The sequence below is a fragment of the Sceloporus undulatus genome, chromosome 2, assembly GCF_019175285.1.
Source record: "Sceloporus undulatus isolate JIND9_A2432 ecotype Alabama chromosome 2, SceUnd_v1.1, whole genome shotgun sequence".
Classification (NCBI taxonomy): domain Eukaryota; kingdom Metazoa; phylum Chordata; class Lepidosauria; order Squamata; family Phrynosomatidae; genus Sceloporus; species Sceloporus undulatus.
In genome coordinates, this window is record NC_056523.1 from 277,822,808 (window position 1) to 277,837,811 (window position 15,004).

The following is a 15,004-nucleotide window of genomic DNA, read 5'->3' on the forward strand; positions in this document are numbered from 1 at the left end:
AATGACTTGAAGGCACACATTAATATAATAACAACAAAATATAATAAGAATTTTATTCATATAATATAATATGAATTACTGTTAAAATATCACTAGGGAAAAATAGATGTGATTAGCACAGGAGGCCAGATCTATAGAAGGCACAACCTATGCTGGTGCTAAACCTCTCCCAGTTAATAGTAACTGGGAGGTATCAGTGCAACCTGAAGCATGTAAGAACAAGTAATCTGGAGGACACACACACACACACAAAATCCGAAGAGGCAAACTCTCCAAATAAAACTATTAAACTGTGTCATTACTAACCACAATCAAAAATTTAAAAAGCCAAATATAAGATTCTGAAACAGTGAATTCTGGCCCAGCTACCCCCAACCCCACTTACAGGAAAACAGCCCCTATGATCAACAGGGGTTCATTTCTCTGTTGCTTGGGTAGCAGCTGACTAATGGTCCTACACCATCTTGTGAGTGTTCTCTGTTGTGACAGTCAGAAGAGGGGTCTCTGTTGCATTTGCCCCCTCTTGCCAGAGATTTCTCATGGGACGGGGGTGGAAACATCAGTCAGCTGATGTGACAGGAGTGGACCCCCATCAATAGCAGTGGCTGTTTCTTGGTAAGTGGAGATTATCAGTTTATTCTCTAAACTAGGGAATACATAGGGATCATGAGCACCACACAGTAATTAATATGTAACTCCAGATTATGGGTTCATAACTCCCCAAAAGGATTTCAGTCATGATTGTTATTTTCTACAAAAGTTTTCTTCTCCTTAGTCTGCACAGATATACAAAATGTAAATTAATGATTTTCTTTTGCAAATGAATGCAGTGCTATCAGTCTCTAAAGCACTCTACCCGTGTATTAACAGAATTCAACAGCTTCAATCACTTACTTGAGATCTAGGAGCTGCAGTTCATGATGCTGATTTCCCTGTATTGTCTTTAAATTTGAGCTTTGTTCTGAGTTAGAAGTTTCTATCTTGCCTAAAAGCTGCATTACCTAATAAGAATTCAACAGGGAACAGTCTTTATGAGGCAGAAGTCCAGCACTTACATTAAATACACATTATTGCTGCAGTGATGTGGGAAAAGCCAGAATTTCAAGCAGGGCCTATTTTTCTTTTCTCAGAATTGATTTGGCTGAATAATAAAGGCTTGCTATGAATTTGTGAAAAATTAGTTTCCAGCATTCATTCCTTGGATTTAATTTTGTAAGTAGACTACTAAACTTCACAAGGAAAACTAAAATGGAGAGAGATGCAGCATGTGTTTATTTCAAAATGTGCAGATTAGCACGCTCTCACTTTCTTTTTTTAAATGTATTTCTTCCTGGGGCATCCCCCCCCCCTTTTTTTTTTTTTTTTGGTCCCATATCCCTTGAGGTTTCTCTGGATTAAAGGAGTGACTTCACATTTACTTAATTTGGTATTCTGTTTCATATGATCCTGACATGTATTTATTTTGTTTTCAACTGACAGTGTAACTTTTATAAATTTAGTGAAAAGGGCAGGTCTCAAACATGCTCCTTACATTTTAGAGGTGAAACATTTTCTCTTACATTCTCTTGGGAATAATTACCCTTTGAGAAAAATGATAATGTGGCAACAAGAACAACAGGAGACATAGGAATAATGGATAGTTTATATGTTAAAAATACCAATCATCAATCCCTTTGAACATTATTAGGACTGGAGCCAAAAATAGGACCCACCATGTAATGCTTCCTAAAGAATAACTTCATTCTTGAATGCAGCTAGTTAACTCCAGGAGATGGACCTGAATAACTCCCAGTTTACAACAAAATTATTCAGACTTGTGAATAATATGTAGGACTAATACACACACACATGGAAGACCCATTTGCTATTAGTACAACAAACATCTGAAAATTCATGTCAGATCTTCATATGGATTATATATGAATAAAAACTTCCATAATTTTAAAAAAGCTTTACATTCAGAAATATGGAGTATCTTGCTTATAATACTGTCAGGAACATTTTTCAGTGGGCAGGACTAATTCCAATTGGTCCAGGGCATAGTGAGAAATTTAAGCATTACCCTGATCCAGAATAGGCAGCAGTGGGCTCTTTCAGGATGCTCTGGCACTAGAATCGGTCCAATGGCTCCGAATGGGGACACTGGTACTGAGGGTTTATTGCAGATTTATGTAGAATTGGCCATCTGTATCCAAGGATTCTGCATCCAAGGATTCAACAAACCATGGTTCAAAAATATCCACACACACACACACACACAAAAATCCATATTGGATCTTGGGCATCCAGGGATTTTGGTATCCATGGAAAGGCGGTCCTGGAACCAAACACCAGCAGATAACAATAACCTACTGTATCTCAAAGCAAGTAGGTAGTATTAACCCAAGATTAATTTCAATATCATATAGTGTCAGCTTGTCCCCCAACTCTAAATAAATGAACTTTTGTTGCTATTACCAGATAGGATGTTTGAATACAGTTTTCATATGATCACAAGAAATTCTATACTCTAGGACTTAGGCTTTCACACTTGACTTAGTTGTCATTAACTACATACACATAAATATTTTTATAATTTTTAAAAACATATTATATGAGTTTATTAATATAAACATTTTACCTTACAAGCCAACAATTTAATTACATCCTATCTCAAAATTGTTCTCATCTGTTAACTAATTCCTGACATAATAATATTTCCTCCATTTATTTGTTTTTAGCCCTCCCCCTCACACCCACCCACTTTTTAATTTCTTTTTCCTACCATGTGAAAAATCATTTTAACTGTTTCCTTAACTATTTCAGTTTCATAAATAAATTTTAAAAATGTCCCATAACCGTAAAGCTGTGATCTTTTTAGAATATCGGGGTTTTTATGTTTAAGAAAAGATCTCAGAGGTGTTTTTTTTTTCTGTTTTACAGTTTTGTATTATTAATTCTTGACAAATCCATAAGCACTTTTCCACAGTACTCAGTTTTAAGTGCTGTTGAAATAATTAATATTGTAATGAGGGTAATATAGCATCACTGCAGGATCTCCATGCTCTAAAAAAAGTATTGCACTGTTCATATTGTTATTGAAATCTGGATTGTTAGGTCGTCAAATAACCACTAAGCTTTATACACACACTAGAGTGTAAAAAATAATAATTCTGTATTTGCCTTTTATTAAAACCTATCAGGAGTTTAAAACCGGGGAAAGGTTGGGCTGGCAAATATACATTACAAATTAAGATAAAGTAAACATTTCCCACTTACCTTCATCTCCACATTGTTGGTGTAATTTTCCAAGGAGGACTGGTTAGTTTGAATTTCTTTTTCTAGTTTTGAAATCTCATGCCTAATGATATTTATATCTCCAGAGAGTTTTGCAATACTGGCATCACATCTAGAAATGAGAATTGAAGAAAATATACTAAGTATGCTAAGAATCCTTAAACCTAACCCATCCCAAAATTCTTGGCACCATGATGTATCTATCCAAACCAGTAATTTCTTTTCCTAAGGAAGAGTTCACATGTCACATATTTAGCTACTTGACTCATACCTGAAGGCACTCCTATCCAAAATACTTGACATTGGTTCATCTTTGAAAAGTTATTTGAAACCACAAGTGATAGTTCATGAAGCCAGCAAACTGTTAATCATATTTCATGGAGTACTTAACAGCAGTTTTGATAAGATGTCGGCCAGCCATCTATGGTAATTGACTAAAGCAGTGGTACTCAAACATTTTACCCTTGGAACCACATTTTACAACTACATGTGGATGTTGCCTCGCCCCCTCAACATGGTATATGAATAAGGAAAAAAAATTAGTGTGCTTATTTGCATTTGCACTTTCAGGTATATTCAGTTTTTAAACATTTTATAAGGAAATAATATCATTCAAATCAGAACATTTTTTAAAAAAAGAATATTCAACTCAATGCACATATAAATTTACATATAAAAATTTGAGAGGAGGATGAGCAGAGATCAGGGCCTCCAAGTCTACTATCCCCCTTGAGCAACTCTCACGCCCCCCGGGGATCCTGCCTCACCATTTGAGAACCATTGGACTAAAAGACCATCAAGGACACCTTTAAGTCCATGACTCAGTGACAATGAGGTTGATTTCCATGGCCAATGTAAAATGTTAGTGTTGGCTCTTATAAAGCCCTGGATAATCTGATACAAGTTTAATTGCAAAAGATATTATAGCAATACTGAGGGTTTGTTCTGTGTGCCTTAACCATCTAAGATACAATGACTGGCAACACTGAGTGAGGCCTTTTCAGAACCTATGATATTATTGTGAAGTTCTTGGCTGAAATAGATTTGCTTCACTCCTTTCTTGATAGGTTTCAGATGTTTAAAAAGAATATTTTCTGATGGGCTTTGGAAATCTGCGATGGTTGAGGTGTTGACTTAGCTTTTTGCAGGTACAAAAAGGACTAAAATGCTGGTCCATTTTGAGCCAGCAAAAAGCCAGCTTTTCTCCCATCGCCTCACTTTTGCAGCGCTCCTGCAGCGTGAGGCATATAAACGCCATGCCACTGAAGCACCGCAAAGCTGGCCACTGTCAGGCAGGTGGCATGATGCCAACTTGGCATCAGCATCAGAATGTGCACTGTCTAAATGCCGCACTCTGACACCACCCCCAAGCCGGAACAAAGGGACGGTCTGTTTGGCCCCCAATTTAGGATAAAAATAATGGGCAGTTTTGCCTAACACATTCTATTGCAACTCTTATTGAGCTGGTGACTTCTTACCACTGGACATTATACTAATTTCTGGAAGGCCACAGATTCCTTGTCCCTGCTCTGTTTTCAGGCCTAGGATGAGGGCAAGGAGCCAAAAGGGTCCCCCATACCTGACTTGTTTCCTCCGTGGTCCTTGAAGGACCTGCTCATCTTTCAAAAAGCAACCACTACAGCCATTGGCATTTTCACTCCCAAAAATATGCATGCACCTTTGCATCTTCCCTTCCACAGAAAAAGAAGGAGGGGAGGACAACAGCAACAGTTCTAATGGCCCTCATAGACTGCGGAAAGAAAAAAGAAGTGGATGCAAAGGTTGCTAGAACCACCACCACTATATTCCTCAATTTCTCCTCTTCCTCCCTCTATGGTAGGGCGGGAGGGTGGCATGTGGTGTCTGGCCACCTTGACTGGATGATGCCAGGAACCTTGCTCCTGCTCTCTAACCAGCCTAGCAAAGAACTGCCTAGGACCTCTTTGGCTTGTTTGTGCATTATCTTAATTCAATTATTAATTCAGTCAGGACAACACTATATCAGCTCAAATAATTCTAGAGAAATCCACATATATCCTGTTCAGTAGAAGTGCTCAGTATCTGTCTATTTCTTCTTGGATCTTTTCAGCTGGTGCATTTCCAGTGCTGGAAGGAACGCCAGCTCAACATTTCATAAAGAGAAGAGTGATGGCAAGCAATATGCAAAAAGTGCTCTTATACAGGTATAAATCAGTTCATTGCAGCTAGCTTATCCTAAGAGCAATCACTCATTTTCAGTCCCATTAGAAATGAGCTATTGAAATGCATCTACTAAAGCCAGCCATGGTGCTGCAAAGTCAAGAAGTTGTGCTTAGCTAGAGATTTTTGCATGGTCCCCTCTCTATTTTTTTTTTTAAAAAAAAGAAGTGGAAGAATCATCATTATTCAAGGGAATTAGTGCTTATGATCAAGATCACTGCCTGCTCTGTTAATTATGAAGTACCACAGATTTCAGTGTTTATCCATGTTGTACCTAATGTTGTGTCTCTGTGCCAGCCCAAGACCAATTGTGAAAACCTTATTTTGATATTATTGAAGCAAAAGTGTACATTCAAAATCCACCCTAGCATTGGTACCCTGTAGCAGGTTGGTGCAATTTAGATTTATTTACTTAGAATTATTATTTATTTAGATTTGCAGCATGCAAAAATTGAGAATAAAAAATTCCATCTGCTTTTCAAAAAGCTTTTAAAAATATATACTTAGCATCAACTTGCCCTACTAGTGGTATTGCCAGTTCAACATTTGTTATAATTTGTGATGCTGGCTTGTTTCAATTGACTGTAGTTATCATTAACCACACATTGAGTTTAAGATGTAACACTAAAACAACGTCATTCATTACAGAAACAAATGTTTCCAATCTTCTCCTCTCCTCTCAGTGCCTTCACATGTTTCATTCCTGACAAGATAAAATATGCTGTGTGAGTGTAGCTCCTGCCAAGATAGACTTCCACAATTACAGTTTACACAATTGTTACAATTATACTGAATTTACCTTGCCACTCTCCCACGTAGATCCCCAACTCCCTGCAGGTGTTTAAGGTCCAGGCTCTGCATAGCGAAATTAGTTCCTGATGTCATATCATCTCTGGCTTTTATTTGTCTCTCCAGCTCCTATAATTTTATCAAGATTATAAATAACTGTACTTGTATGTGTTCAGTTTGCTGTTATATAAAAGGGTGCAATCATACGTGAATGATCAAATTTTGGAACCAGATGAGTTACTCTTTTGCTACCAATCTCTTTATTAAGAGTATATAAAACAACAAACCACATATTCTAAATAGTCTATTCGTCTAATCTGATTAGAATGTGTTAATGTGTGGAAGCAATTCATTTACCTTACAAAAAGTGTAACAGGTTTCTCAGATTAGTTGTTAATCCAGGATGGAATTTGTCTGTCCCCACATAGCCAGAGCTTCTAATTATTTTGCAAATATAACATTTTTATCCAGTTCAGAGAGTTCAGAGTCCACAATTATAATTCTCCTTTAATCACCATGGCTGCATTCTATGGAATCCTGAGATTAGTAGTTCAGTGATGCACTAGAGCTCTCTGGAATTCTAAATACAGTACCTCTTCCTCAGTTGCAAAATCCAGGATTCCATCAGATTTAGCTAAGGCAATTAAAGTGGAATCATATGCCATAATTGTATATTATAAAAGAAAATCTTGAAAGAGGGTAAGAAGCTGGGAGGCAGTTAAGGACTAAACACATGACATGATGTGTGTCTTTCATGGCAAACAAATCAACACTCAGACCAACAGGATCATCAATGAACTGGATTTGCCAGTTTAGTGGAAATGAAGGTATGAAAGTGTATGAAAATGTGGAATAAGAAGGGTTGTTTTTCTGTCATCCAAAATGGGGGGGGGGGGAGAATACCATATCTTGAATTAGTGTGAAACTCTGTTACATTTCACTCTCTGTTGACAGAACCTAGTTGAAATTTAAGGTTGCCAAGTCAGGGGCATCCTGGTCCCTGAGACTTTGGGCCCAAAACCTGAGACTAAGGGGATGGGTCCTAGTGATGACATTAAACATGGCACATTAAACATATATCATAGTTGCTCAGAGTGTGCCATTAAAATAAAAACACAAAATCTAAGAAAGATCTTAGCTAAACGGGGTATATATAGGTCCAGTTGATTTTATTCTCACTTGCTTAGGGAGCCTAGATGGGGAACATTTAAACTAGACTATTAGCTTCAGGACAGAAGAGTTTAAAAAACCCTCAGGCCAGTCATTAAAAGACAACTATTGTGGAAATTGGATGGGAATAGACCGATCTGCTGAAGCGTGCAATTTTAAACACAAAGAATTAAGCCTGATGATGATGATGGCACAATGACCTTTTGCAGATTGTAAAATGCCAGTAGATATGTATGTAATTATTATACAGCAAAACTTTGACACCTAGCACACCAATAACAATGTCCTTAAGGCAAATAGCTCTGAACATGACTGAATGGGAACAGACTTGCAGAAATAAGTAAGAATCTTCAGCAGAGTTCCCACACAAGAATCCACTCTGTGACATAGTTCTAGCTAAGTAAGGAAATCCATTTACGCTCAAAGGCAGTTTTTCATAGTCTTCTAAACTGAATATTCTGTCCACCCCACTTCACTTCACAGAGTCACAGAGTGACAGCATATACTCATTTACCTGGGCATAACTCTCACTGAAGTTAATAATAATAATAATAATAATAATGATGATGATGATGATGATGATGATGAAGTTTATTTATATTTTCTGCCTCTCCCAAGGATAGAGGCGGGATTACATCAGTAAAAGTGATACAAAATATGATCAAGAAAACACTAATACTGAATTAACCGACATTCCTATTAGTTCTCTAAAATAACAATTCAGCAATTCAGCAATTCATCAATAGCCAACAATCATAATCAGGAGTGGAGCAATCGTCCTAACCTTTTATATGGAGTCCGGTGGATAAGCCTGCTGGAAGAGATCCGCTTTGAGTGCCTTCTTAAAAGCCTCTAAGGTAGTGATAAGACGGATCTCTTCCGGTAAGCTGTTCCATAATTTTGGAACCACAGCAGTAAATGCCCTATGGGAAGTTGTCATTAACCTAGTGTTATGATGTTCCAATAAATACTTCCCAGATGTTCTAAGTGTGCGGGGCGGATTGTGTAGGGAGAGTGTTCCCACAAGTAACTCGGACCCGAGCCATGTAGAGCTTTAAAGAGGATTACCAACACCTTGTACTGTGCCCGGAAGCTAACTGGCAGCCAGTAAAGAGATTTCAACACTGGTGTTATATGGTAAAACCTAGATGTACCGGTGAACTATATGGCTGCCGCATTTTGAATCAATTGAAGCTTCCGAACTTGGTATAAGGGTAGCCCCAAGTAGAGCACATTACAGAAATCTAAACGAGAGATTACCAGTGCATGTACCACTGCTTCAAGGTCCTTTCAGTCCAGGTAGGGACGCAGTTGGCGTATCAACCGAATCTGATACCAGGCACTCCTAACTTTTGCATCTATTTGAGATGACTACTGCAAAGAGAGATCCAGGAGTATTCCCAAACTGTGAACCTCATCCTTTAGGGGAAGTGTACCCCATCCAGGACTGGTTGACAAAACTCCATTGCAAGTACCTCCATTTTCTCTGGATTCAGCCTGAGTTTGTTTTCCCTCATCCAGCCCATTAACGACCCAATGCAGGCATCCAGAGGAGAGATGCCATCCTTAGTCACTGCAACATTCGGAGACATAGAGAAATAGATTTGGGAATCATCAGCGTACTGATGACACCGCCCCCCCATGTCTCTGGATGATATCTCCCAGCGGCTTCATGTAAACATTAAACAGCATGGGGGACAGAATGGCGCCCTGAGGGATGCCGTTTGTCAGCTCTCTCTTGGAAGAGCAGCTGTCCCCCAGCCTCACCATCTGGAATCTGCCTTAGAGGTAGGACTGGAGCCACTGGAGCACAGTGTCCCCAATGCCTAATCCCTCAGGCATTCCAGAAAGCCACCGAGATGTCCAAGAGCACCAACATGGTCGCATTCCCCCCGTCGATGCCCAGACAGAGATCATCAGCTAAGGCGACCATGGCAGTCTCCACTCCGTATCCTGCCCTGAAGCTGGTTTGAAATGGGTCTAGATAATTGGCTTTATCCAATACAGCTTGGAGCTGGAAGGCAACCGCCCTCTCAATCATTTTGCCTAAGAATGGTAAGAGGAAGATTGGCCTATAATTAATTCTCACCAGGGGATCCATGGAGGGTTTTTTCAAACGCGGTCTAACAACCACTTCCTTTAGTTTCAATGGAAATCTCCCCTCCCTGAGGGATGCATTAAGTATAGATTGTAGTAGTAATTTTGTTGGATCCCCTCCCTGGGAGGTCAACCATGATGGGCAAGTATCGAGGGGGCATGTTGTCTTCCTAACACTTCCAAGAATCTTGTCCACTTCATCAGTATTTACAAACTCAAAGTGATCCAGTCTAATATAACCCACAGTCACTGAACACCTCTCTTTCCATTTCTGCTACAATCCCCACATCATCAGCCTTTATATGAGAAATTTTGTCTGCAAAAAAAAGTCATTAAAAGCATCACAGCAGGGCTTTAACTGGTTCCAATAATAAGTTTATGGTGGGAGACGATCGGGTTAACTCTTTAACCACCCTAAATATCTCTGCTGGATGAAACTCTGTGGACGCAATATGTACAGCATAGAAAGAATTCTTTGCTGCATCTATTGCCACTCCATGAAATCTAAATAGTCTCCATGGTGTGTCTTGTCAGATAAGCGTTGCTGTTTCCGCCAGTGGCACTCTAGTCACTGCACTTTCCGCTTCAATCTATGAAGATCTTCTGTGTACCATGGTTTTTTATTTGAAGCCGGCTGGAAAGGATGCTCGTGATAATGTCTATGGTCCTGGTAAGATCATTATTCCAGGTATCAACCAGGGCGTCGACAGAACACCGTCGTTCCTAACCATAAATCCCTCTAGGGCTTCCTGGAACCTTTTGGGTTCCATCAGTATTCATGGGTGGACTATTCTAATAGGTCCTCCACCCCCGAGGGGGATCTGGAAAGTGGCCTTCAGTCCCACCTTGACCAGAAAGTGATCCATCCATGATAGCAGGGACGTAGCCAAGGGGGGGGGGGGGTTCTGGGGGTCCGGACCCCCCCTTCCATTAGAAAAATGAATGGTGTGTGCTGCTGCGCCACCGCACTCAAGCCCCATTATAATGATGGCACTTAGTCTGGACCCCCCCCCCTTCCTAAAATCCTAGCTACGTCCCTGATGATAGGGCAGTAGTATGAATTACTTCTGCCCACAGATGTTCCTGATCTGTACTGAAGACCACATCGAGTGTATTACCAGCACAATGTGTTGGACCTGAGACTATTTGGGACAGGCCCATGGCAGTCATGGAAGCCGTGTACTCCCAAGCTGTACCTGTCAGATCTAATAAGCTGGACTTGGAGGGGATGTTGAGATCCCCCATGACAAGCAGCCTGGGAGACTCCAACACCAGCTCCAAGACCAGCTGTGTCAGCTCAGCCAGGGAGTCTGTTAAGCTATGGGGTGGACGGTATGCCAACAGAATCCCCAGATTGTCCCTAGCCTTCAGAGTCAGGTAAATACACTTGATGTGGTCCGTTTTCTGGATAGGTTTCCTAGTCAGGGTGAAGAGAGATTTGAGGACCAAGGGCACTCCCCTCCCCGCCCACTTTCCTTCACCTGTTCCTTAACAGCATACCCGGCTGAGAGAGCCTTAGCCCAGGTCACACTGCTATCGTCTCCCAGCCGGGTTTCTGTAAAGCAAGCCTAATGGGGTTTATACTTGAAGCGACACATACCAGCCAGCATGACTCTGGAGAATAGTGTTCAAATCCAAGCTCAGCCATGTAAAGCCACTGGATGACTTTAGGCAAGTTACACTCTCTCAACCTCAGAGGATGGCAATGGTTCTAGGTTCACCTTAGAGTTGCCATAAGATGGAAATAACTTGAAGCCACAACAACAACAAAAATGCTATGTAAACCTAAAGGTAGAGTAGATAAATCATGAATAGAGGTAGAGTGGTCTTTTCCCAAGGCAGGAAACCATTGCTTCCTATAGCAATATAAAAATAAAAGGCTCTGTGTGGCTCATTCACCTAGCAAGACACACTTAGGTCCATGCGTATTTCACAGCCATAGCTAAAGTTATCTGCTAGGTTTAGATTATAAGAAAATTGCCAGAATGTTAAGATACTTGGGTGAGGGCTACTTTTCAGTCTCACCACTATCACAAGTTTGTTGGTGAGAACATGGGAGAGTGCTTTCTTGGTGTCTGCTCCCAAGATATGGAATTCCACAAGGGGCTAGGCTAGACCCCGTTCTCCTCTCCTTTTTCTGGCAAGCAAAGACCTTTCCAGTCAAAAAGGATGTTTAATGATTAATTAGCTGTAGGATGTCATTTAACTTTAAGATTATTCTTATGTGTTTAAATGAATTTACACTTTTTAAAAAATTAATGACATTTTACTATGATATGTGTTTTTCTTCTTTTAGCATTTTTGCTAGTTACCTTGAGTCCCACTCCAGGAAAAATATGGGATGCAAATAAATAAATAAATAACCCCCAGAATCTCCCTGTTACTATTGCCAGCAGCTATGCTGGCTGGAACATTCTGGGAATTGTAGTTGAAACAGGTAGCTTTTCTAAGCTCTGGCCTAAAGGGATCACAAAAATTCTGCTGTTGTTTCTTTTCTCACTTCAGCTGTGCGTTGACCACCTCACAACAAAATTCTGACACTGCTCTTCTCTCTCTGAATCCATGGGAGAAGGGAAGAAAACCTTGTCTTCTTTTCTGCATTCCACTCTTTCTAAGTGATTATTATTTCATGAAAGTAATTGAGCTAATACTGTTAAGACCCTTTAAAGGCTTTTTAATTATGATTCTCCTCATTATTTCAAACCCAGACTACAATGTCTCTGCCTTACTAATATTATTGTTATTTCTATAAAGTTAGTGTTGATTGGTTTGTGCTGCTGCTTCCCAAGCTGAGAAACCCATTAGGATTTTACAACACTTCTCCATTTACCTCCTCATGCTGAGTCTCATCGCTAATGCTTTCCTCCCTATACTGGTGATGACTCTGAGTACAGGGCTGTTAACATACACTCTCCCTAGTGGCTTTCTCTGCCAAGACCCCAAATTATTCATCGTTATGTCAGCCTTACATCCCCATGCAAGAGCAGCTGATTAAGAACCACCTTTGTGAAAGGAAATACAGTATTTCATTACTGTGATGGGATTTTTAAAAGCTGATGTATATCTGTGTGAGAGAAATAAATCTCTAGCTTTGTGGATGTCTGACCACAAAAAACTGCCCCCCTGCTCCTCTTTCCTCCTCATTCTCATACACAACACTGGTGCAAACAAAGAGGATCAAAGCAAGAGTTAAGGCAGGGAGGACCAGAAGAGTGGTAGTGAGGTCCCAGATTGAAGGTTACTTGCTCTTCTAATCAAAAGGCATTTTTTTCTCCTTAACAGATATTCTTTTGTTGTTGTGTGCCTTCAAGTTGCTTCTGACTTATGTCAACCCTAAGGCAAACCTGTCATGGGGTTTTGTTCAGTCGGGTTTGCTTTTATGTTCCTCTTCCTCATACCACTACGTACACCATGCTGTAGTTTGGGGGGGAAATGGAAGAAACAGAGGGAAAGCGTAGGATAGTTACAAGTGGTTTTCTGTAAAATGCTTTGAATAGGGCTAGGCAATAGCACATCAAAGGCCTTGTCTGGAAACACAATGAAAGCTATTCTAAACATTTTGCACAGGACAAGGTGGTAGAATTCTGGACTTTCCTAATTTTGGACTACAGGTGTGTGTATGTGTGCGCACACATGCATGCATGCATACCAGAGATTTTGGGGGTCAATAATATCCAAACCCATAGTCCAAAAAAAAAGTAATTTTCCAAACTCTGGTGTTTGCACATGGTGATCATTTTGGATGTTCCTGTACACAATATTCCCCTGTGTGTAGTAAACTACCGTATCAGAATGAGAAATTCAGTACACAGATGGAGGTTCTAATGTGCACTCTGAGTTAATATAGTCCATAATTCCAGTGCGTCATTTTGCATGTGCATAGCAACTCTGAGTTTTCAGAATCCCTCACAAGGGGCAGAGTCACCACAGTCTGCAAATGTTGCAGAAGTGCCTTCAGCATTAAACTAGATGATGTACTTAGATGATGTGATGTGCATAGTACATTTTTAGACCTCTGATTGATTGAAAGACCTCTGATTGTAATAGTATGTGAATTTAACACACGCACACCCAATTTTGTAGAATGGGTATACTTCTATTTTAATGATATTTGAATTTATTCTGGTCAGAGAAGGGTTACATTTTTTGCTTTACAATAGCAGAATATCTTTCTCATTTTTGTTTATTTGTTTTTTGAGGCACCTGTCTGCATCTACTGAATTATATGAACATTTCTTGGCTATGTGAAGTCGAAGGCTTTCATGGCCAGCATCCATAGTTTTTTGTGGGCTTTTTTGGGCTATGTGGCCATGTTCTAGAAGAGTTTCTTTCTGACTTTTCACCAGCATCTGTGGCTGGCATCTTCAGAGAGAAGTCTGCCCTCCCCATAGGCAGGGGATCCGTTCTGAACACCACCACCCCACATATGGGAAAAAGAGTGTATGCTCAAGCCTCATAGAAGATAATGGGGCGCATGCTTGCAGCGGTGCACAGGGCATGAAGTGCAGGTACGCACCCCATTATTTCTGCCATGGAAGGCAAGCCCACTTATAGGGAGGGCTGACTGTATATATCCAAAATCCCAAACACTTCTGGTTCATGCATTTTGGATAAAGGAGTTATATTTTCCTAAAAAATTCTGTATCATTTTAAATGTGTGAGAATGAAACTTAAATATATTTCAGATATTTTAACTTTGAATTTTGTGTATTTTTAATCCAGTTCCTATTTATATATGACCTTTACCTTTGCCTTTATACAGTGCTGTTGATGAAATACCAGTGTCTGAAACATGTCAGGCCAGAAATAAAGTGTTTTCATGGGCCCTCAATAGACGGGCCCCTTAGCATGTCTTGGCGATGTGCTAGGGTTGTCTTAGGGCACCATTTCCTGACGCTCCACAATCCTAGGACATCACCAGGATGTCATTGTCCAGATGGGCATGTGTGGCAGTGATGTGCTCGTGCTGCCGCAGGCAGTTTGCAGTGGCGCTAAAAGGAGCCACTTTTCAGCGCTCCTTTTCTTTCCATGTAGCCGCGCTGCACATTTTGGTTGCTGCATGTGGCTACACAGAAAAGAGAGGCGGCTCCCGGATGCCTCTTTCTGGCGGTCTATATCCCGCCATTCTCAGCTTCTAGAGTTCTCTCCTCTGTTTTATCCATCTCAGGTAGGGAAAGACCTGTGCGTGTCATAGCACATGATTTTCCTCACCTACATATTATAAACTTAGCATGCTTTATTTTGTGATTAGAGGTCAGGCGCTCACATGATTTACAAATCTGATTGCTCAAGTGATTGTTTCTGAGGAAATCCCTTTATCAGAGAAAAAAACAGATTTACTGTTGGGAATATACGTTTGCCTTCATGTTTGCTTTGACAGGAGAATTATCACCTACATAGTTTTTGAAAGATAGTTACACTTTCAGAGCATAGCTCCTTGTATCCTGAGGACAAAGAAAATGGATTCAAAATT

General features: G+C 40.2%; 1 protein-coding gene across 1 annotated transcript in view; it reads right to left on the bottom strand.

Moving 5' to 3' along the window:
* Positions 1-15,004, bottom strand: part of FAM81B (family with sequence similarity 81 member B) — a 35,898-nt gene that overhangs the window by 9,159 nt on the left and 11,735 nt on the right. Inside the window, exons 5-7 of the mRNA XM_042452377.1 lie at positions 6,275-6,393; positions 3,259-3,388; positions 895-1,001 (exon numbers count right to left, since the gene is read on the bottom strand). Of these exons, the coding sequence (XP_042308311.1) occupies positions 895-1,001; positions 3,259-3,388; positions 6,275-6,393 (356 nt within the window). The remainder of the gene's footprint in view (positions 1-894; positions 1,002-3,258; positions 3,389-6,274; positions 6,394-15,004) is intronic.